At 36.9% G+C, this 25,472-nt stretch overlaps 1 protein-coding gene across 1 annotated transcript in view; it reads right to left on the bottom strand.

Annotated features, from left to right (window-relative positions):
• LOC112922080 (spermatogenesis-associated protein 31E1-like) overlaps positions 1-25,472 on the bottom strand; it is a 199,919-nt gene that overhangs the window by 79,442 nt on the left and 95,005 nt on the right. The window contains exon 4 of the mRNA XM_072747688.1: positions 24,356-24,989. Coding sequence (XP_072603789.1) covers positions 24,356-24,989 — 634 coding nt within the window. The remainder of the gene's footprint in view (positions 1-24,355; positions 24,990-25,472) is intronic.

Raw genomic sequence — 25,472 nt, 5'->3', positions numbered from 1 at the left:
ATTAATAAATTCTATCAATTCTATCATTTGAAGAGGACTTGACGTCAATATTTCTCAATCTTTTCCAAAGAAGTGAAGATGGAAAATCTGAAGTTTTCCTAGTAGGCCAGCATTACTCTGATACAAAACATAGGAAAAGACATTACAAGAAAATCTATACACCATATCACTCAGGAATATTGATGTGAAACTACTCAACAAAACACTAGCCAACAGAATTCAATGGCATATTAAAAGGATTATACACTGACCAAGAGTAATTGATTCCTGTAATACAAGGATAATTCAACATATGAAAATTAATCAATATAACACATTAACATAATAAAAGAATATGATCATCTAACTTGGTGAAGAAAAAACATTTGACAAAATTCAATACTCCTGCCAAGAAAAAAAACAACAACATCTAGGAAAAAAACCTCAATATAAAAAAAGCTATCTATGAAATATCCACAGCTAACATTGTATTAGACATGGACTGAAAAATTTTCCTACAAGATCAGGAATAAGACAAGGGTAGCTGCTTATGCAACTATTACTCAACACAATATTCGAAGCCCTAGCAAGAGCAACTGGGCAATAAAAAACAGCCAATTTGGAAAGGAAGAAGCAAAATTACCTCGGTTCAGATGACATGATCTTAAATCTAGAAAACTCTTATGATCACACACACACACTCTATGAGAATAAATGAATTTAGAGAAGTTGTAGGATACAAAAATCAAGAATAAAAAATCCGTTGTCTTCCTAAATGTTAGTAATTAAAAATCAGAAAATAAAAATAAAAAATTAATTTATGGTAGAATTTAGACGGATAAAGCACTAAGAAATAAATATAACTAAAGAGGTCAAAGACTTGTACATTTAAAACTATAAAACATTGCTGAATTAAGGTACAAATACAAATAAAAACATCTGTGTTCATAGAATGGCAGACTGAAAATTGTTAAGATGTCAAAACTACCCAAAGCAGACAGATTTAATGTAGTCCTGATCAAAATCCCAAAGACAATTTAAAAAAGAGAAAAACAGAAAATCCTATTATAAAATTCACAGGCATCTCCTGAGACCCTGAAGACAGAACGATCTTGAAAAAGAACAAAACTGAAGTCTCATACTACCTTATTTCAAAACTTACTACCAGAAGAATTCCTGGGTGATGAGACACATCAGTAAAATGGCAAAATAAGAGGGCTCTATGCCCATCACTCCCCATTAGCAATAGTTTAGCAGCCACCAAAGTACAAAAGTACCTTTGTAGTTTCAGGATCCAGTAGGAAACTGTAAAACCAGAGACCTGGCAGGTGACACGTGGCTAGAAGTAAACCCACTATATAAAGATAAAGGGGTCAACTCATTAAGAGGACATAACAATTGTTAAGTGTATATGTGCCTAACATAGGAGCACCTAGTTATATAAAGCAAATATTAACAAGAGTGAAAGAAGAAACAGCAATATAATAAGAATAGGGTACTTTTATACTACACTTATATCAGTGGATAGATCATCTGGGCAGAAAATAAATGGGGATATACTGGACTTGAATAACACTACAGAGCAAATGGATCTAAGAGACATGTACAGGGAAATATTCCATTCAATCGCTGCAGAATACACCTTCTTCTCAAGTACACATGCATCATTTTCCAGGATAGATAATATGTTAGGTCACAAAACGAATCTTAACAACTTTAAGAAGACTGAATTCATAACAAGTCTCTTTCCCAACCACAATGGTATGAACCAGAAATGAATAATAGGAAGAATGCCAGAAATCCACAAATACATGGAAATTTGGGACACCTGGGTGGCTCAGTCAGTTAAGTGTCTGCCTTCAGCTCAGTTCACAATCTCAGGGTCCTGGGATAAAGCCCTGCATCAGACTCTCAACTCAGCAGGGAGTATGCTTCTTCCTCTCCCTCTCCCTCTATGCCTTCCCTCTATCTCAAATAAATAAATAAAATCTTAAAAAAACACTCCCCCCAATATATGGGATTTGAACACACTCTTGAGCAAACAATGGGTCAAAGAAGAAATAATAAGGAAAACAGAAAAGTATCTGGGGACACATAAATTGGAAAAAAAAAACAGTATACTTAAACCTATTCATTACAGCAAAAACAATTGTAAGGAAGAATTTACAATTATTTTATTTAGCCTAACTCACAAAAAAAGAAAGATATACAATTAACAATCTAACTTTACAGGTCAAAAAACTAGAAAAAGAAGAAAAAACTAAGTCCAAGGCTAGCAGCAATAAATAATAAAAATTACAGCAGAAATATATCAGAGACTAGAAAAACAATTTTAAAAAGATCAATAAAACTGAGCTATTTTTGAAAAGATAAAACTGACAAATATCAAGCTAGACTAACCAAGAAAAAACAAGGACTCATACAAATAAAATTATAAATGAAAGAGGACACATTACAACTAATACTACAAAACACAGAGAATCATAGGAGATAACTCTTAGCAATTAAAACCCAACAAACTAGATAACCTAGAAGAAATGGGTAAATTCCTAGAATTATATAACCTAACAAAACCGAATTGAGAAAGAAAATCTCAATAGGGCAATAATGAGTAAGAGTGAAGTAATTATCAAAATCCTCCCAACAAAGAAAAATTTAAGACTAGATGGATTCACCAGTGCATTATATCAAACATTTAAAGAAAAAATAATACCCACTCTTCTCAAACTCTGTCAAAAAACTGAAGATAAGGGAAGACTCCCAAACTTAATTTATGAGGTCAGCATTACATTGATACCAAAACCAAATAAGGACACTATCAAAAAGAAAATTATAGGCCAATATCCATGATAAACATAGCTGTAAAAATCCTCAACAAAATACTCGCAAACTGAATTCAAAGGCATATTAAAAGGAACATACACCATGATTGAGGGGGAATTTATCCCTAGGATGCAAGGATGGTTCAACATATGCAAATCAATAAATGTTATACACTACATTAATAGAATGAAAGATAAAACTCATACAATCATCTCAATAGAGCCAGAAAAAGCATTTGGCAAAATTCAATATCCTTTCATGATAAAGGACTCAATAAAGTAGACACAGAAGGAAATTACCTCAACTTAATAAAGGCCTATTTGGCAAGCTCACAATTAACATCATACTTGATGGTGAGAAGCTGATTTTCCTCTATGATGAAGTGTAAGACAAGAGTGCCCACTTCTCTTCAACACAGTATTGGAAGTCTTACTCAAAACATTAAGGCAGGTAAAAGAAATAAAAGGCATCCAAATCCAAAATGAAGAAATAAAACTGTTTGCAGATGTGATCTTAAATATAAATATAAAACCCTATCAAAAGTCCACCAAAAACCTGTTAAAACGAATAAACAGGGATGCCTGGATGGGTCAGTAGTTGAGCATCTGCCTTTGCTCAGGACATGATCCTGGAGTCCTGGGATAGAGTCCTGGGATCGAGTCCCACATCGGGCTCCCTGCAAGGAGGCTGCTTCTCCTCTTGCTTGCGGCTCTGCCTCTGTCTCTCATGAATAAATAAATAAAATCTTAAAAAAAAACAATTTCTTACAGTTGCAGGACACAAAATCAATATGCAAGTGTCAGGTGTATTTCTACAGATATCAATTAACTACCAGAAAGAGAATTAAGAACATAAGCTATTTACAATAGCACCAAAAACAATAAATATTTAGGATGAAATTTAACCTCGATGATGAAACATCTGTACAAGGAAAACTATTAGACTTTTATGAAAGAAATTGACATAAATAAATGAGAAAAGATTCTATGTTCATGGATTACAAGCATTACTATTTTTTTTTAAGATTTATTTACTCATTTTAGAGAGAGAGAGAGAGCATGAGTGGAAGGGGCAGAGAGAGAGAGAGGGAGAAAGAATCTCAAGCAGACACCATGCAGAGCATGGAGCTGAAAATGGGGCTTGATCTCATGACCCAGAGATCATGACATAAGTGGAAACCAAGAGTCGGACCCTTAACTGACAGTACCACCCAGGTGCCCTGTGTTAATATTGTTAAAATCCACAGTACCTAAAGCAATGTATAGAATTAGTGTTTGTTACTACAAAGCCAGAATAATCAAAATAGTGTGGTAATGGCAAAAAGGCATACAGATCAATGCAATAGAGAGACCAGAAATCAACCCTCATGTATAAGGTGAAATGATTTTTGACAAAGGTATGAAGATAATTCAATAGGGAGAGGACAGACTTCTCAACAAATAGTGTTGAGAAAATGGGATATCCACATGCAGAAGACTAAAGTTGGATTCTTACCTTATACCATATTGAAAAAATTAATGGATCAAAGATTACACACAAGAGCTAAAACTAAAAAAACTATTTGAATAAAATATAGGGAAAATGCTTAATGACATCAGACTTGGCAATGATTTATTGAATATGCTGAAAGCACAGGTAACAAAAAAAATAGATAAACTGAGATAGGTGAAAGGTTCTATCAACAAAATGAATAGACAGGCAAGCCACAGAATGGGGAAAATATGGGGAAACCATATATCCATCAAGAGAGTAAAGTCCTGAATATATAAAGAATTTCTACAATTTAACAACAACAAAATAAACTACCTGATTAAAAAATGAGTAAAAACTTCAATACACAGTCCTCCAAAGAAGACATTCAAATGCCATTAAGTACGAAAAGATGTTCAATATCACTAATCATGAGGATGAGTATGGCTACTATCAATGTAATAGAAAATAACAGATATCAGGGAGATTGTGAAGAAAATCAAAGCCCCGTGCACTGCTGGTGGGAATTTAAAATGTTGCAGGTGCTATGGAAAATGGTATAATAGTTCCTCAATAAACTAAAAGTTGAATTACTATATGATGCAGAAAGTCTACTCTGGGTATGTACTTAAAAGAACTGAAAGCAGGGATCTGGAGGAAATATTCATACACCCATATTAACAGCAGCAATATCCACAACATCCAAATGGTGGATGCAATCCAAGTGCCCACTGACAGATAAATGGATAAACAAAATCTCGTATATTCATACAATGGGATATTATTCAGCTTAAAAAAAATGAAGGAAATTCTTACACACACTGATGAACACTGAAGACGTTTTGCCAAGTGAAATAAGTCAGTTACAAGGGGGGTAAATATTGCATGATTCCACATACATGATGTGCTTACAGTAGTCAAATTGGTAAAGACAGAGTAGAACGGTGTTTGCCAGAAGCTAGAGGTAGGGTAGACTGGGAAGTTAGTGTTTAATGGGTATGGAATTTCAATTTAGGAAGATGAAGAAAGTTCAGGAGATGAACACTGGTAAATGGTTGCACAACACTGTGAATGTATTTAATGCCACTGAAAAGGTACTTCAAAAATAAATAAAATGGTCTGTTTTGTGTTATGCATATTTTACCTCAATAAAACATTTTAAAAGTTACCAACAAATATCAAGAAAAAACACTTCATCACTAGCCAATCACGTTTTCTTGAACTCATCAGTCACAGAGTAGCTTTTAGACACTTCTGTACAAGTCTTGCTTGGTAACCGTACACCATCTTTCAGAATATGGGACAGTTCCAGCTGAGACCTTGCAGCCCAGGCAAACTGAGTCAGAAAGCTTCCTATTGGGGCACGTGGGTGGCTCAGTGGTTGAGTGACTGCCTTTGGCTCAGGTTGTGATCTCGGGGTGCTGGGAGCAAGTCCCGCATCGGGCTCCCTGAGAGGAGCCTGCTTCTCTCTCTGCCTATGTCTCTGCCCCTCTGTCTGTGTCTCTCAGGAATAAATAAAAATCTTTTTTTTAAAAAAGCTTCCTATCAACATCCTGGCATAAGCCTGAAATCCAACCTATTTCTGTTTTCCTCTCCAAGAAGTTAGAATTTAGAAACACATTTCCTCTATTCCAAAATACCTGGGCAGAACATGAATGAACAAATTTTAATATCAAGCTCTACATAAATGAAACCGAATGAGATACAACCATATAGATCAATATGTATGCATGATAAGCACATAGAATTGAGTAAAAAAAAAAACATGTCACAAAAGTAGGACATATGACTATCCTAATTAATCTCAAAATAAGTAGAACCAAACAATTTTTGTTTACAGATTCAAAGCATAATACTATTTTTTAAAAGGCAAATCACTGGTACACACCCACGCCTGCATACACACACAGGCACACACACACTTTTGAAAAGTTGCTGCCTCTTGGAGGGAGGGGATAGACCAGGAAGGAGTATGCCAGTGGATACATCGTCATGACCAATACTGTTACCCCTTAGTTAGGTGTCGAATTCACAGATACACATTCCATTATGTTCCACAACCTGCATGTTTCCCACATTATCTCTTCATGTACAACATTTTGGTGTCTTAGAAATCAGAGTCTGAACTACAATTCTGGGGATGGGAATGGAAAAGATGAGACTGTATGAAAGAATTACATCTTATTTGTCCATAAATTGGCAAGGGGACCTGCGACCAGTTTGCCACCTTTGGGCCCCTAAAACAAACCAGGCCCCTAAAACAAAACCATGTTTTGGGGGCACTTGGGTGGCTCAGTGGTTGAGCGTCTGCCTTCAGCTCAGGTTGTGATCCCGGGGTCCTGGGATCCATATTGGGCTCCCCACAGGGAGCCTGCTTCTCCCTCTGCCTGTGTCTCTGCCCCTCTCTAAGATAAATAAATAAAATCTTAAAAAAAAAAAAAAAAAAAAAAAAAAAGAACATGTTTTCCTCAGACTGGGAGCTTTTTGGAATGGTGCAGAGGCCATGTTCCAAACAAACCAGGTATCCCAAACTCCACTTATAAACACAGGGAAATAACTTGATTTGATAGGTGAATGAGTCCTGATCTGCAACAGTTCTTTGCTTCTGATCATCCCCATAAATTCAGAAATTGTACACTTTGATTTTTGTGCCTCTGCCACAGCTGGTTTGAGCCACATCCTTCCTTCTACCTTACGAAAATTAGCATAGGCCATGTCAGCCCTTTGAACTTTGAGACAGTGAGATATTTTAGTGACCGGATAACCCCAAGAGCTGATAGTCTTTATTACTCCTAAGAGGTTCCTTAAAGTCATTTTTCTAATGTCAGAATTGATTTTGAAAACTGACTAGATGACATATTTACAATTTTTAAATTGCTGTTCCGTTTTTATACATACTTTTTCTATTAGTTCTATAGATGGCAAGTTATAAACTAGTTTTGTTTCATATTACTAATAGAAATTTTTCTTTTAAAGATAAATGTATTTGCAAATCAAATTGAGTTGCTTTACATAACAGTAATGTAATCTGTCTTCACAAATTTTAAAGATTATAAAGAAACTGCAGGGAAGTCTAGGTCGAGAAACCTGGACTTCACTCAAATCCTTAGGGTGCCCAAATATGCTCTGGCATCAGAACTCCCATTTTTGCCATTTCCAGTCCACACAGATCTCAAGATGGTTGCTCTGGCCCTGAACTTGCATCTGTGAAAACCAGAGATGCATGTCTCTGTAGAGTCTCTGCTGGGACACACTCAGCCCCCATTGTGGCTGTCCAGGGAGACTTGGGTCATGAGGGGGTTCTATCTGGCTGTCCTGGAAAGGCCCAAGGAGTGGAGCCATAAGCCTCACATAGGCCTGCAGGAATTCCTCTTGCTCCGAATCCATCCCTCCTTCAGATATCTCACTTTCCCTTCAAGCTCCTGTCCTCTCCATACTCCTCCCTCTTCTTTCCCCTAACTTTATCTGTAAGCATCTCTTATGAGGTGTGAATTATCCCAACACAGGATGGAACTAACGTTGCTTTGTTTCCACCACGTGCACTCTTATTTTTAGCATAACCATGCAAGGTGGGTGCTGCTGGGACATTTCACAAATGATGGAAGGGAGACTCAGGGAGACAAGGTCACTGGCCTAGGGAGTAGCTAAGTCAGGATTCCAACCTATGACTATAGGCTGGCAAGGATCCCCTGAACTCCTGCTTCTCTATCTGGTTCTAGGACCCAGGAAGGCTGATATTTACACATACTCTCTGGAAGGTCTCAAAAGCATTCTTGTATTAGCAAAAACATGTCCGAGGCTATGTGGGACCAGATGTACACATATGTGAGCAGAAACAGGCCACACTGGGCAAATACTCAGGCAAATGCTTGGAAACTTACAGAAACAGTTTGAAGCTTGTAACACAAAACAGCTATAGTTCAGTACAGTATTTGATTTGTTCTCTTTGTCTTCCCTTGCTCAATACATTCACGTATGGCTTTCCTGTGTGTGATCTCTGAGGTTTGACTTCTAGATCTAAGTTTTCCCATATTCCTCACATTTGTAGGGTTCCTTTCACTGTGTGAGTCCCCTGCTGTTTTCTTAAGCCTGATTTATGACTGAGAGCTTCCCCACATTCATCCCATTAATACAATTCCTCCCTTTTATGAGTTTCCTGATGCCCTCTGAGGACTGATTTGTAGGTGAAGGCACCACACTCATCACATTCATAGGGTTCCTCCCCTGTATGAGTTCTCTGCAGTAATCTTAAGTTAGATTTCTCTTTTAAAGCTTTCTCACATTCATCATATTTAGAGACTTTCTCCCTTTTATGAGTTTCATGATATCCTCCAAGAACTGATTTGTAGGTGAAGGCTCTGCCAAACTCATCACATTCACAGGGTTCCTCCCCTGTGTAAGTTCTCTGGTGCAATCTTAAGCCAGATTTCTCACTAAAAGCTTTCCCACATTCATTATAACCCACATCATAGGGTTTCTCTCCTGTGTGGACCCTGTAATGTACTTAGGCCTGACTTTGCAGTGAAAACCTTCTCACATTCATTATGTTTCTCCCTTATATGAGTCCTGTGGTGCATTCTTAGGCTTCACTTCTGGTTGAAGGCTTCTCCCCTGTGTGAATTGCCTGGTGTGTTCTAAGGGTTGAATACTGGGCAAAGGTTTTCCCACGTTGATTACACTCATAAGCCTTCTTCCTTTTGAATCATCTGATGTGTTCTGAGAGTTGACTTCTGGACAAAGGTTTTTCCACATTCACTATACTCACAGGGTTTCTCGCCTGTATGAGTTCTCTGATGTACTCACAGGCCTGACTTGCAGCTAAACGTTTTCCCACATTTCATACATTTGTAAAGTCTCTCCTCTGTGTGAGTTCTCGCATGTTTCTGTAGGTCTGGCTTGCGGCTAAAATTTTTCCACATTCATTACATTTGTCAGGTTTCTCCCCCGTGTGGACTCTCTGGTGCATAAGGAGGTATGATTTCTTACAGAAGGATTTCCCACATTCACTACACTCATAGGGTTTCACCCTTACATAAGTCCTGAAGTATACTGACAGCTGACTGGTGGCTGAGGGTTACATATGTTATGATCCAGAATTTCTCTTTTGTGTGAGCTGAATTACGGCTGAAGTTTTGTCCACAAAGTGTGCCACCTTTGTGTGATTTCCCTGGTTTACTCTTAAGTGTGACTCCTGGCTGAAACTTTTCCCTCCTTTGTCAGTTCTCTAAAAATGAATAAATAAAACTTGCCAAAATGTCTGTCTTGGATTTCTTGGTTCTTCTCTCAAAGGTTATTATGTTGGCAGTCTTCCAAAACTGAGAAAATTAAAAATACCTTATGAATCTTAAGACACATTTCTTATGGGAAGGAGCCCATATATATAGTCTGTTACATATTTGACTCTTTTGTTCTAGCCCCATCACACAAGATTACCTAATTTGAAGAATATTTCCCCTATACAGCTTTTATTTGAAAACAAATTGTTGGAGTGGAAAAAAAGGAAAACAAACTGGCAATGAATGCATATGTATACATGACATTTTAAAAATATGATTTTCAAAATTACGTAGAAAAAATTACAGGAAAGGAACAATGAATACATAATAGTTGATTTTGTGAACCAGAAAAATCTAAGAATTAGTCCAATTCAACAAAGATTATGGGAAGTAACTATGCACAGGAGAATCAGTGGGTAAGGCTTTCAGAGTATACATAAGAGAGGTGTAGGATCAGGGATGAACATCAGGGTCTAGGTTCTTACACTGCCAAATATAGATTCCAGGGTGGAAAACTCATTAGTCTCCATGTTTCTATTTGAAGCTTTCTTTCCTTCCTTTCCCTCTTTCCTTTCCTTCCTTTCCTCATTTCTTTTTTCTTTTCTTTCTCTTTCCCCCTCTAGTTTACACATCAACACAAAAATACATTTATAATAGCACAATTTCCTTCCAACTGAAGAAAGACCTATACCCCAAACTCAAACTCTCCTGGCTATTATTCACAGATAAACAAATGCACAAGGAGAAGTATAAAACCAATGAGGGGAAGAACCATCTCTCAGCCTGGCCTGAATTCCCGATGCTATGTTGGCTCTGGGGCCTTGGTATATTATATCAGGGCTGTTCAATAATAATACTGTCCTAACCACACATTCTTTCTAACTGCTTACTCTCTTGGAACAAGTCCATCCCCAGGTAATTCATAAGTCAGCTTTCCATCTGTGTATCAACATACTTAGTTTCCACTGGCTTTAGAACCTTAAGGACTATCATGCATCCTGTTTCTAGAAACTTAAGATATCCTTTATATTATCATAAAAGCCTTTCCTTTAACCTATGGTATGCTTGACTGCTATTACTCACATTCTATCAACAATTTCAGGCCTATACTGAAAATTTAAGATGGTCCCTAAAACCACTGCCCCAGCTTCTATCAGGTAAGAGTTGGGAGACATTCTGGAAAACATAGTTTTATACTAGTTCAGGAATATTAGTTGTATTAACTAGTATTACAGAAGTCCATCATATTTTGGGGGTATAGTCTAGACTACTTGACACTCCTTAAATGAGTCATTCCAAAAAAATCTTGCCCATATTATTTCTCAAGTTACCATGCATTCCTTTTTTTCATATAAAGATTTTATTTATTTATTCATGAGAGAGAGAGAGATGAGAGAGACAGAGAGAGAGAGAGAGAGAGAGAGAGACACGCAGGCAGAGACACTGGCAGAGGGAGAAGCAGGCTTCATTCAGGGAGCCTGATGTGGGACTCGATCCCAGGTCTCCAGGATCACGCCCTGGGCTGGAGGCAGGCACCAAACCATTGAGCCACCCAGGCATCCCAAAAGAATATTCTTTTTGGTAGAATACAACACACACACACACAATCTACATTTAGTTTTTACTATATTTCTAAGCATTATTAATATGATATTTTCCTTTATGTGGATTTTTAGAATGTGCTTCTTCATGTCAGGTTTCTTAGATCCATCCACATTATAACTATATAATGGTCCATTGTTTCAAAATATCTTTAAGTTTGTTCATAAATAAACATGGAAGCTATTTCTAGATTTGTACTTTTAAAAGTCTTGATGCCACAGAAAGTCTGATTCATTTTGTCTGCTGAACACATTCAAGTCTTTCCGGAGAATAAACCTGGAATGGATCGCTGTCACAGGGAACATGTATGCTCACCTTTATGAGCACACTCAAACTTTTCCCAGTAATTGTGCCAATTTACACCACTGCCTGCCTTGTGGACATTTCTCTTACATTATCTCTTAATTATTCTTGGTACTAATGGAACGAGTCCAAAATCACCGTACTGTGGTATGAATTTGCATTCCTGAGATTGCCAAAAAATGTTACACATTTTCATGTTTATTAGCCATTTTTACACCTTACTTTTCCTTTCTTTCTAATGAATTGATTTTTATATTTGCAATTCTTAGAAGTTCAATAATGTAAGCCTATCTGAATGCCAAATTACATAGCAGGAGACGAGCCAGTAAGCAAAAACAGTTAAAAAAAAAAAAAAACCTTCTCAGAAAGCATATGTTCCAGTAGAACCAGACAGACAATAAACAAAATATAATGCATACTTGATATATGGTATATTAGATAATGAGTGCTTTGGAGGAAAAAAAAGAAAGACATGGACTGCCTGAGTTTAACACTGTAATGGGTCTCTGTGGTGAAGAGACATGTGATCTGGATTCTTTATCTACTGAAGCAAACCCTCTGTGACAAATATTTGTAGCAAGTATCATCTCCCATTGTTTATCTTGTAACTGTCAAACTCTCTGAAACCATAAAATTTTTCGTGCTGTTTAACAAATGATAAAGAACAAACACCTTTGAAGTCACCATCTGCATCAAAGAGCACAGCAAACCTACATCAGGGACCAACGTATTGTGTCTGGAGTACAACTTTCTTCATGCTCACACATCACATCACTCATATTTCATAGTGAAATTCATAGCAATACCTTCTTTACTTTTTCCTTAAAGTTTACAAATTGCGTATACATTCCATCGAATATGTAATTTAATTTTACAATCTGCTTTATAAAAATTGAATCATGTAGCTTGCCATAATCATTTTTGTTTTGCTCATTGGTTCAATATTGTGTGCAAGACTCCCCCATGATTTTGCTGTACTTTATAAGTTAGTGTATTATCTCTGATGTGTAACATACCATAAAATAAACGTAATTTACTTCTGCACTCATCTGTTGATGGGTGTTTGGCTTGTTTACATTTACTCTGATACCCACCATTTTCAAAAGCAATCTCGCCAGTTTCTATTTCTATAACAAGCGGATGTGGATCTCGAATGCTGTCCACTCCCCGATAAGGTTAGAGTTCTTATTCTCTGCCAATTTCATAAATGTAGAGTGGCAACATGAAACTTTTTTCATATTTCTCTCAAAATTAATCAGATTAAATACTTATGTTTTCCAGGTAACTGGATTTTCTTTTTGGGGAAGATTCTGATTAAGCCTTTTGCCCAATTTTTCACTAAGCTACCTTTTTCCTCAGACTTGCAGAAACACTTTATAGATTCTGGATACTAGTATTATATTGCTTACATGCACGGAAATAGATTCTGCTACTCTGTGACCTGCATCCTCAGTTTTTATATAATCTTTTAACACCCAGAAATGGTTAATTTTAATGTAGTCAAATTTATCATTTTTTCCTACCTGGCTAAGTGATTTCTGGTCTGTTTTTTTTTTTTAATTTCTGGTCTTAAGTTTTCCCCCCACTCACAGTGATAAAGATCTTCTCCTATATTAGTTCCTAAAATATTTTGTTTCACCTTATACAATTCTACCCCAGATTGATTTCTGCTGTATACGTAAAGTAGGAGTATAAGAAGTCACGTGTTTAAAATGTGTATATCGCTTGGCTATTATATTTCAGTAGTTTAATTATAGTTACATGAGTACAACTAATTGTATTGACAAGAGCTTCACTCAATATCAGGCAGAGAAAGTCCCACAACATTGTTTTTCAAAGGCATTTTAAATTATTACTGGGACTTTGTTATTCCATATAAATGTTATTTTTATGATGTATTAATTTCCATATACATTTTAGAATCAGCTTTCCAAGTTTCACAAAAACAAGCAGAAACCAAAAGAGATCACTTGGTATTATACTGCATCTTTACATATATTAACAGTATTAACACATATTAATATATCTTAATACATACATATATATCATAGATATATAATATAAAGATTTTAAAAATTGTTTACCCAATCTATGAACATGAAATCTCTCTAAAGTCTATTAAATATCTCTTATAATTTTCAGTTCTATCTATCTTACATGTATGTTCACACTACTCTGTTGCTAGATATGTCTGCATAGTTATTTCTTAGGACTGTCTGAGAACTGCCTTTAGGCTAGTTATTATTTACATAATTATTGTTTTCCAACTCACTAATTTCTACTTTTATCTTCATTAAATTTTTTCTCTTCCTATTAACCTCCACTTTTACATACTTTTATGATATTTCTTAGTTTTTGTCTTTTTTTTTTTTACTGTTCAATAATAACTCTATTACTTGTCAATTTTAAATGATATACATTTAGGCTCCCAGCTTCTAAAGATGAGAAAATGATCAAGATTGTATCCATCCTTTGTGTTAGATCTCTCCTTCCATATACTACTGGAGATGATACAGTCTTCCAAAACATCCACAAGCATAGGGGCTAAGAAAGTGTTGAAGTTATTTCATAGTAGACATCTCTAACTGACCACTCTAGATCTAATTTACCCTGAATACTTTCTACTAGTACTTAGTAACTCACCTGTGGATCTCCTGGTTAGAAATTCTTTCTCTAATAAGAATGGCTCTTCTGTTTGCTCCAACCTTAAGATCACTTCTGGTTTTGTATAGCAATACCCTGTAAATGGGATATAACTTAAGACTTGGGCCTGTTGCGTGGGCTTCTATGATTCTGAATGTGAAAGTATATTTTCAAGGATGGCACAACAAAGGTGCTGATTTGAAACTTTCTTTGCAGAGTTGACAACAAAAGCATTTTTTCTGATGCTCAAAAAGTATTAATCTACTTGAGCTAAATCATAAGTATACATAGCACTGAACTCAATAAGAACTATATGCATTAGGCTTTAAAAAGGGTGTGTGTGGGATTTCCACTTCTTGCCATGATGAAGCAACAGCAGAAAACAGGCACGCAGGCCCAGGATCCCAGAAAAAAGAAAAAAATGGAGTTTCAGGTCACAGTACGATCCCAAAACAGAACCCAGAGGTCTTAGTAAGTTGAGGAGATGGAACCAGAAATTCTGAGGCTAATGACCATCTCTGGTGTGAAATACTGGCAACAGCTGATAGAGAACTAGCATGTGCAGCAGGGTCACCTTGAGTCTTCAGCTGAAGCAGGCAGAGAGTCTACCCAAAAACAGTAACCAAAGGCTACAAAAAGAACCACCTGAAAAGAGTAGATCGAAAAACCTCTGAAATAAACAGAAAGGTGGCAAGTTTGTACAGAGAAGATCTCCTACTAAACAGGAGATTGGGTACTCTGGTCTTGGAAGTATGTGCTGCCTTAAAAGAGGTAAAAAGTGTCCTAAAGTGTGTTCTGGATCCAATTTAAAACAAAACAAAAGTTGAAAGCAAGTCTTTTTTTTTTTTTAATTTTTATTTATTTATGATAGTCACACAGAGAGAGAGAGAGGCAGAGACACAGGGAGAGGGAGAAGCAGACTCCATGCACCGGGAGTCTGACGTGGGATTCAATCCCGGGTCTCCAGGATGGGGCCCTGGGCCAAAGGCAGGTGCTAAACCGCTGCGCTACCCAGGGATCCCCTGAAAGCAAGTCTTGAACATAACAAAACAAAAGTTGAAAGCAAGTCTTGAATATATCAAACCAACATGCAAGGATTTACTGAATCCCAGAAAAACGTCCCTCAATTTAAAATACAATAAAAACTTGCACCCAAATATAGGAGTCAAATCCCGAAAAGGACAGGTGAATGAGGCACATAGTTGGATAAGATATTTCTTTCTCAATCATTAATAGTACATGGAGATGAATACATAATGATATAGATAGAGAAGACTTGTGGCAATATAGCTGCTTGAATTAATTCTCACCTATAGAACACTAGGTCTAAAAACAAAATACATCTTTTTATGTACACATGGAACAGAGACCAGGATTATATACTGGTTCTTAACAAAAGTCTTCGTAAATTAAAAAGGACTGACAACACAAGGTATGTTCTCTAAATAAGAACAGCTAAATTAAAAATCTATAACATGTTGACTGCTGGCTGGTGCAGCATGTAAGGAGCTCAGAAGTTGCCATTCCATCCTAACAAGTAGAAGGTAAATAAACTGAAAAATCAACAAACACTCTTAGACCTATCTCAGCAATCAGGTCATAGGGCAAACGAGCATGCCAAAACTTGGAGAGATTTTTTTTTTTTTAAAGTTACAACTACATGCTGTCTACAGAAGACTCACTTAAGCTCTAAGGACACAGACTGAGAGTGAAGGGATGCAAAAAAGATGCTCCATGTAAATAGAATTAAAAAGAAAATAAGAATAGCTGTACTTAAAACAAACAAAACAGACTATAAAACAAAGACTAACAAGAAACAAAGAAAAAAAAGAAACAAAGAAGGTAATTATATAATAAGGGATCAATCCAACAAGAGGATATAACATTTGTAAGCATTTATGAGCAACACAGGGGTACCTAATAATATACAGAAATTAATAGATCCGACGGTAAAAACAGGAATACAGTAATCATTTGGGACTGCAATATACCACCTACAACAATGGACAAATCATCCAGGAAGAAAATCAATAAGGAAACATAAGACAAACTACATGTTATACCAAATGGACTTAATAGACATTTATAAAACATTCCACCTAAAAGCAGCAAAATACATATTCTTCTCAGGTGCACTTGGAAACATTCTCCAGGATACATCATATGTCAGGCCACAAAACAAATCTTAATAAATTTAAGAAGACTGAAATCACATTAAGAATATTCTCTGACCACACAGTATAAAACTAGAAATAAACTGCAATTACTCTAGACAATGCACAAATATGTGGGTATTAAATGACATGCTACTAACCAATGGGGCAAAGAAGAAATAATATAAGAAATCAAAAAAATATCTTGAGACAAATGAAAATAGAAATACAACATGCTAAAACTTATGAGACATGGCAAAGTAGTTTAAAGAGAGGAATTCATGATGATAAATGCCTACATTAATGAACAGAAAGATTTCATATAAGCAATTTCACTTTACCCTTTAAGGTAATAAAAAAAAAACAGAATGGAAATAAATGAAATAGAAACTAAAAAGACAACAGAAAAGACCAACAAAACTAAGACCTGGTCTTTACAAAGACAAATAAAATAGACAAATCTGCAGCTAGACTCATCAGGATACTGAGAGAGAGGATGCAAATAAATAAATTTAGAAATGAAAGAGAGGGGCACCTAGATGGCTCAGCTGGTTAAGTGCTGACTCTTGTTTTTGGCTTAGGTCATGATCTCAGGGTCCTCAGATGCTCAATGGGGAGTCTGCTTGGGGATTATCTCTCTTCCTCCTCTTCTGCCCCTGCCCTCACTTGAACTGTCTCTAAAATAAATCTTTTAAAAAATGAAAGAGGATACATTAGAACTGATACTGCAAAATAATACAAAGGTTCACAAAATACTACTATGAACAACTATTATACCAACAAACTGGACAATCTAGAAAATCTCAACAGACTGATTACTAGCAAGAAGACTGAATTGGTAATTAAAACCTAGCAATAAGCAAAAATCCAGGGCCAGATGGCTTCACTGGTGAATTCTACTAATCATTTAAAGAATACCAAACCTTCTCAAACTCTTCTAAAAAATACAAGAGGAGGGAATACTCTGAAACCGATCTTACAAAGCCAGCATTCCTGATACCAAGACTGGACAAGGACACTGTAAGAAAAATACAGGTCAGTATCCCTGATGAACACAGACACAAAATTCTGAACAAAATTAGCAAACCTAACTCAGTAATTCATTAAAAGGATCACATACCATGATCAGTGGAACTTATTTCAGGGATGGAAAGATGGTTCAACACCCACAAATCAATCCATATGATATACCACAGTAGCAAAATGAATAAAAATCATATGATCATTTCAATAAATGCTGAAAAAAACATCTGACAAAAATCCAATACCTATTCATGATAAAAACTCTCAACAAAGTGGGTAGAGAGGGAATATACCTCAACATAATAAAGGCTATATATGATAAACCTATATATAACATCTTACTCAATGAGGAAAGTTGAATACTTTTCCTCTGAGATCAGGAACAAGATGTCCCCCCTTGCCACTTTTCTTCAACATAGTACTGGAAGTTCTGTCCAGAGCAATTGGGTAAGAAAAAGAAAAGAAAAAAAAAAAAAAGGAATCCAAATGGTAAAGGAAAAAGTAAAACTGTTTCTATTTACAGGTGATATAATGTTAGATGTTCTAAAGACTCCACTAAAACTGCCAGAACTAATAAATTCAGTGAAGTTGCAGTGTGTAAAATCAATATTCAGAAATCAATGGTTTCTATATACCACAAAAGGAAAAGGAAAGGGAAATTAATACAATCCCATTTATAATTTCCTCAAAAAGAATAAAAATCTAGGAATAATTGTAACCAAGGAGGTAAAAGATCTATACAATAAAAATTATAAGACACTGATGAAAGTAAATGAAAAAGATGTAAGTAGAAGGATATTCCATGGTCATGGATTGGGAAAATTATTATTATTAAAAAAGATTCTAGGGGCACCTGGGTGGCTCAGTTGGGTAAGTATCTGCTTTTAGCTCAGGTCATGATCTCTGGGTCCTGGGATCAAGCCCCACATCAGGCTCCCTGCTCAGCAGGGAGTCTGCTTCTCCCTCTGCTGCTCTCCCAGCTTGTGCTCACTCTCTCTCAAATAAAAAAACAAAATCTTTTTTAAAAATCCTAAATTTTGTACAGAACCACAAAAGATCCAAAATAGTGCAAATAGTCTTGTAAAAGAACAAAGCTGGATACACCACACTCCCTAATTTCAAATGATATTATAAAGCTACAGTAATCAAAACAGTATGGTACTGGCATAAAAACAGGAACACTGACCAAGGGAACAGAACAGAGAGCCCCAAAAATAAATGAACAAATATGGCCAATTAGTTTATGACAAAGAGACAAGAGTATACAGTGAGAAAAGGACGGTCATTTCAATTGAAGGGAAATCTGGACAGCTGCATGTAAAGTATCAGACTGGACCACTATATTACACCATACACAAAAAGCAAATCAAAATGTAAGAATGTAAGACCTGAAGCCATAAAACTCCTAGAAGAAAACCCTGAGTTAAGGTTCTTGACACTGGTCTTGGTGATGATTTCTGGATTTATACCAATGGCAAGAATAAACAAGGGTGCCTACATCGAACTAAAAAGCTTCTGTGCCACAAAGAATCCATCACCAGAAGGAAAAGGCAATCTTCTAAATGGGAGAAAATATTTGCAAATAAAAAACTCATATGGGATTAATAATCAAAACTCTTCATATAAGAACTCACAGAACTCAGTAGCAAAAAAATCCCCAATCTGATAAAAACAAAAAATGGGCAGAGAAACTGAACATTTTTCCAAAGAAGACATCTAAATGGCCTGCAGGCATATGAAAAGATGCTCCATATCACTCATAATCAGGTAAATGCAAATCAAAACCACAACGAGATTATCACCACACCTGTTAGAATGGCTATCATATAAAAGACAAGAAAAAAGTCTTGGTGAGGATGTAGAGAAAAGTGAACCTTTGTCACTGTGGTTGGAAAAGTAAACTGGTGCAGCCACTATGGAAAGCAATAAGAAGGCTACCCAAAAAATTAACAACAGAATTACCATATGCTCCAGCAATTATACCCCTGAATATATATCTTAAGGAAGTGAAATAACTATTTCAAGAAAGTACCAGCACCCCTTATTCACTGGAGCATTATTTATAATAGCCAGGCATGGAAATAACCTAGGCATCCATCAATGGATGAATGGATAAAAAAAAATGGGGGATATACATATGTGTATATACATATGCCCACATTACATATATAAAATATAACATATCACATATATATATATCACATACATAAATATATATTATTCAGCAATAAAAAAGAAACAAACCATCCATTCACAATATGGATGGCCACTAAGGGCCTTGTAGTAAGTAAAATAAGTCAGATATAGAAAGACAAACGCTGTATTATCTCACATGTAGAATTTTAAAAAGCCAAACTCATATATATAGAGAATAGATTCGTGGTTGCCAGACGGTAGAGGCAACCACGAAGGTTGAGGGGGTAGTGGTAGAGGGTAATGGTAGAGGGTAGTGGTAACTGGGGTGACTGCACGAAGGTGGCAAAAGGTACAAACTTCCAGGTACAAGATAAATAAGTTCTGGGCATTAGATATAATATAATAAATATAATGTACATTATGATGAGTATAGTTAATACCGCACGTATATTTGAAAGCTGCTAAGAGAATGAATTCTAAAAGTTCTCATCAGGAAAAAAATTCTATGTGAAGTGATGTATGTTAACTAAACTTACTGTGACAACCAATTTACAATATATACATATATCAAATCATTTTGGTGCACAACATAAACTATTGCAATATCATATGTCAATTATATCTCAGTAAGACTCGGGGTAAAAAGTGGAAAACATCTGAATAGGACTCAAAACCCAGAATTCATGAAAGAAAAGGTTGCTAATGTTGATGACATAAAAACTAAATTTCTTTATGGCAAAAGATAGAAATTATAAACTTGGCCCAAATAGAGCATATTAGAGAAAAATTTGCAATCTACATTGCAGACAAAGGTGAATCTCAAAATACAAGATCAAAACACAAAATAGAATCAGGATAAAGATCATACAATTTTTTTTAAAAAGGGAGTGAAAATGGACTCATAATAAAACAACAGTTATCAAACTAAACTGAGATATGACACAAAACAGGTTTTTACCCCATTGTCAAAATTCCTATGTTTGGCAGCATGCTATTTGCAAGGCTACAGGGAAAGTGGTACATTCCTACTGTTGGTTCCACCTTCAAAATATATCCAGATTCTGGCCACCTCAAGATATCCTCAGTGCTAATTTAGTACCATGGATTCTTTCTTGAATCACTTGAATAGCTTCCTAAACTGTCTCTGCTTCAACCAGTGCCCCACTAAAGTCACTTCTTACAGGAGCCAGTGATTCTTCTAAAATGCAAAACAGATCATGTCCTTTCATAGCTCCTAACCCACATTATCACTAGATAAATGAAAAACTATGGTGTATGCAGGGATTGGAAAGCTCAGTATGCTCCAATATCAACTGTTAGCTCTCCTCATGTAGATCTCATACAATAACAGGCAAAAATCCCAGGAAGCTTTTATGAAATAGACAGATTATAAATTATTTGTTTTTGTTTTTTTTTGTTTGTTTGTTTTTCTTTGACAGAGAGAGCCCAAGCAGGGGAAACAGCAGACAGAAAGAGAGGTAGAGGGAAAAGCAGGCTCCCTGCTTCATAGGGAGCCCAACATAGGGCTGAATCCCAGGACCTTGGGATCATGACCTGAGCCGAAGGCAGACACCTACTGAGCCACCCAGGTGCCCCATAGACCACGATTCTAAATGGAGAGGTATAGGACCTAGAAGATACAAAATAATTCTGAAAAGAAAAAAGTTCAAGAACTCACATTACATGATTTCATGACATGTAGTTAATCAATGATAATCTAGACAGTGTTGTAAAGGCAAAATGAGAGACACAAAACAACATAACAAAGTCCAGAAATAGATGGACAATACACAGTCAAATGACTTTCAACAGATGCCAAGGCAATTCAACGGAGATAAAGTGCCTTCTTAACCAATGGTACTGGAAGTAATAAAGCTTCATAAGACGGGGAAAAAAAAAAACCTTTCCTTAACAGCCACAACTTGTACCATAAAAATTAAACTCAAACTGATCATAAATGTAAATGTAAAATCCAATCACTATAAACTTTTAACAGATACCACAGGAATGTATCTGTGACCCTGATTAGGCAAGGATTTCTTAAATGGGACCAAAAACAAAACAACAAAAACAACACCCATAAAGGCTGATATTTTGATAAATTTTGATAAATTTTAAATTGGTCAATTAAAAATGTCTGTTCTTAGAAGGCAGCATTAAGCAAATTAAAAGATAAGCCACTGGATTAGAATACATTCATAAAACATTCCCAATGAATAACCTGTATCCATAACATCTAAACAACTCTCAAAATTTAGGAATAGGAAAAATTCAATGAGAAAAAAAACTGCGAAAGATTTGAGAAAAGATTTGACATTTCAATGCAGAGGAGGTACAGATAGCAAATAAATGAAATGATGCTCAACATCATTAGACATCAGATTAAGTTGAAAATAAAATACCTGTACATACTTAGCAGAGTGGCTTAAATTGAAGGAAAAAAAAAAAGCCCAAACCAAAAACAAAACAAAACAAAACAAAAAAACACAACACAACACTACTTCATCCCAAACACTGGCAAGGATTCAGAGCATCTGGAAATCTCAATGGCAGGGCCACCTCAAGAAACAGTATGGCAGTGTCTTATGATGTTAAACCTGCATTCATTACAAGACCCAGCCTCCCACACACTCTTAATCATATTCTCAAGAGAAATAAAGATATGTGTCCATGCAAAAAAGACTGAATAATGAACACTTACAGTGGCTTTACTCACAAAGCCAAAAGCTGGGAACAACACAAATGTCCATCAACTGGTAAATGGATTAACACATCATGATAGATCCACTCATTGGAAAATGGGACAAACTTCTGAAAGATGCAACAGCATGTGTGGGTCTCAACGTATTATGTGGATGAAAAGTGTGATGGCCTTCAGTGCCCCCACGTGATCTGTCTGTCCTCTTTTACCCATTCAGCTATGCTGCAGCCATCCTGGCGGGCTTGCTGTTCACGCTGTTTGTAGGCCTCTGGTTTCTGCTGCCTCAGGGTACTCACACTCTCAGCTTCCTTGGCTTTAAGTGTTCTTCTGTAAATACCTGCTAGTCTTCCTTCCTCACATTTGTCAAATGTTTCTTCCAGTATCTTTTCAGGGAAGCTTATCTGATCAATTTATTTAAAATTAAATTTGGTCCTCACAACATGCTCCTTGTTTTATTTCTTCTACAGCAATTATCCAATAATAAAGTCTCTTATGTTTATGATCACCCATCACCTGAATGTAAGTTACACAAGGGCCTAAATCATTGTCAGCTGTTTATGCAGTTAACTACCACACTGTATGCAGCACATTAGATGCTCAATATACCAATTATGAATAAGCACTTCACATGCAGGAATACAAATATAACAATGACTATGGAGGACAATTACACAATATTTAATAAAATGAAACTGCATTTAACCTCTGACCATTTTAGCCTATCCTTTCACCCATACAAACATATATAATTATGAACCTGAATGTCTTTCAATAGAAGGCCCATTAAATAATTAGTATCTTTACATAATAGAAGCCTATGAGCTATATTTTTAAAAATGAGGATGCTTAAGTACCAATATGGAAGAATGTCCAAATTATATTTAAGAAAAAACAAACTTTAAAGCAAGAATATGTGAATGCTATAACTGTTGGTTAAGCATGGGAAGGAAATTAAAATACATTCATATTTAATTGTGTCATTGTAAATAAACAATGGAATGGTAGGATAAACTTCCAATGACAATTGTAGAGGATACCATGTAGGTAGGAACAGGGATGCTAGCAGGAGTAGGGCTTCTCAGTATGTATCTTGGAGCCAAATGAATACATTACTTGTCCAAAATTTAAAAAAAAAAAATGACAGCTGGGTACGCTTCTGCGTACTTTTGCAGAAAGACCAAAAAATTGGGTACATGTTTCCTTAACTCATGGGATTTCGAATACAATGTCAGCATAAAATCTGAGTCCACCTGAGACCCTGAAATTCTAGTTTCACATTTGGACCAACTAGAACATAACTGTTGCATGCTGATAACTAAAACAACATCTTAGCAAGCTGTAATAGGAGGTACTCTACTTATACCAATAAAGGATGGCTACTTGCATCCTAATGTTAAAAGTCAGAATTAATGGTAAACAGTGTAAAACAGTGTAAAAAAGTAAAGCTTAACTTGATCTGAATTTAATTCTACTTTTCTGAATGTATGGACTCTTTATAAACCTCTTAAATCCATCCTAGTACAATATGAGAAATGAATAAAATACTCACCCAAGATGTGTTCATTTTCTGCACCTCTTGGGAGACTGCGAGGTTCAGCGGGGTGGACAGAAAAGGAGGGAGTCGAGATCAAGTGCCCTACCTCCCAGCTCCTAAATTCACCTGCACAAAATCTCAGCATCCCTGACGGGCAACAGGCTCCCTACAGGATTGGGAATATGGACCCTTGAAAACACGTGGAATGACCATGCAGAGCCAACAAAAACTGTCCACATGGAGTCCCTGAAGTGATTATGGGGATATATACCTGCAGGTTTCTACACTTTTTCTTTCAACTTAAAAAAAAAAAAATAGAAAAAGCAAAAGATTCAAGTATACGAAAGGACAACCACTTGCTCTTTCATTAATTTTAACACAGAAAACAACAAACCTCTGGCTCCACCTTTATCCACTGTCCAGTATCATTTTACCTCCTGCTTAGCGGACCCGGAGGGCAAAGTAAAAGGGACGGGACGGTGGACACCCTGCTGGCCCTCTCAGACTCTCTAACATCCCACCAATATGAGACTTAGGTTTCCCACAGGAGCAATACCTGTGCTGCTACTTGGACCCCGCGCCAGCCTGAAGCCTGCCCAGGTGAGCTCTTAGCTAACTCGGAGACGCGGCAGGAATCAGACATCATCATCCTCATTTCCAGAAGGGCGACCTGACTCTCTCCCCGGTTACAGGTGGCCGACTTGGAACTTACCTGGTCTTTGCGGCTCCCCCGCAGACTCTCCCGTCAACGTTAGGAACGCGCTTCGCCCTCCCGCTGCGGGGAGCGGAGGGGGGGGGGTTCACGGGGCGAGCTGCAGGCAGCCCCGCGGGCACCGAGCACCCGCTCCTGACCGGGCTCACCCCACCTGCCCACGGTGACCGCGGGGCCCGGCGCGCGCCCCGGGCTCGGAAACTCCCACCTGCCGCGCCCCGCACGCGCTGAGCCCCGCCCCCAGCGCTCTGGCCCCAGGTGTGCGCAGCGTCTGGCGCGCCCAACCCCGAAAGTTCTGGGACCTCCCCCGGGCGAGGACGGAGCTGCGAGAGCGGGAGGCGGGGCTGGGCAGGTACAGGCGCAGAGGAAAGGCCGGAGGACCCGTTCCCAGAGTGCCGCGCGGTGATCCCTGGGGATTGGACTACATTTCCCATAGTCCTCTCCGCTCGCCTCCTGAGCTGACGGAGCGATCCTTTTGGCTTTATTAGTTTTGGGAAATATTGTGGGTGAGCATCATTCTCCCCACGTTCTTTTAGAGCCGCCAGATATTCTACATTCAATGTGACCCTTGCAATCCAATGCCGTGCTTGCCCCTGGATCAGATCCCGACTGAAAAAACAGCAGCAACCACCGACTATAGAGACAATTTGGGAAATTCGAATATGGGCTGGGAATTAGGAATATTAAGGAACACAGTCTTGTTTGGTATGAAACTAATATGGGAATTACAGAGGAAATATAGTAATTTATTTAAAGGCACGGCTAGATAAGTACTTAGGATTGAAATTATACATTTGTAAATTGACTTTAAAAAAATAGCATATATGGCAAATAACTTTTAAAATGGAAGAATGGGTGCTTATTTTGCGGTATTCTAATTTTCTGTGCGGAAAGTAGTGCAAAGTAGCAAACAAAATTTTAAATGAGATCTTCTTCACCTGTGTGCCTATGGAGTTCAAGTGGCCAAGAGAAGTCAAAGGACATAAAAATATCTCTTATGATTAAGGATGTGAGATGTATGTTATTAGAAAATGGAGGACAGAAATCCAATAAAAGACTAACCATCTTTTGACCAAAGGAAAGAAAAAAGGAGGGGAAATGCAAGCACACTTTTCAG

Source organism: Vulpes vulpes, chromosome 1 (assembly GCF_048418805.1).
Source record: "Vulpes vulpes isolate BD-2025 chromosome 1, VulVul3, whole genome shotgun sequence".
Classification (NCBI taxonomy): Eukaryota; Metazoa; Chordata; class Mammalia; order Carnivora; family Canidae; genus Vulpes; species Vulpes vulpes.
This window is presented reverse-complemented; position numbering and strand designations above follow the sequence as displayed.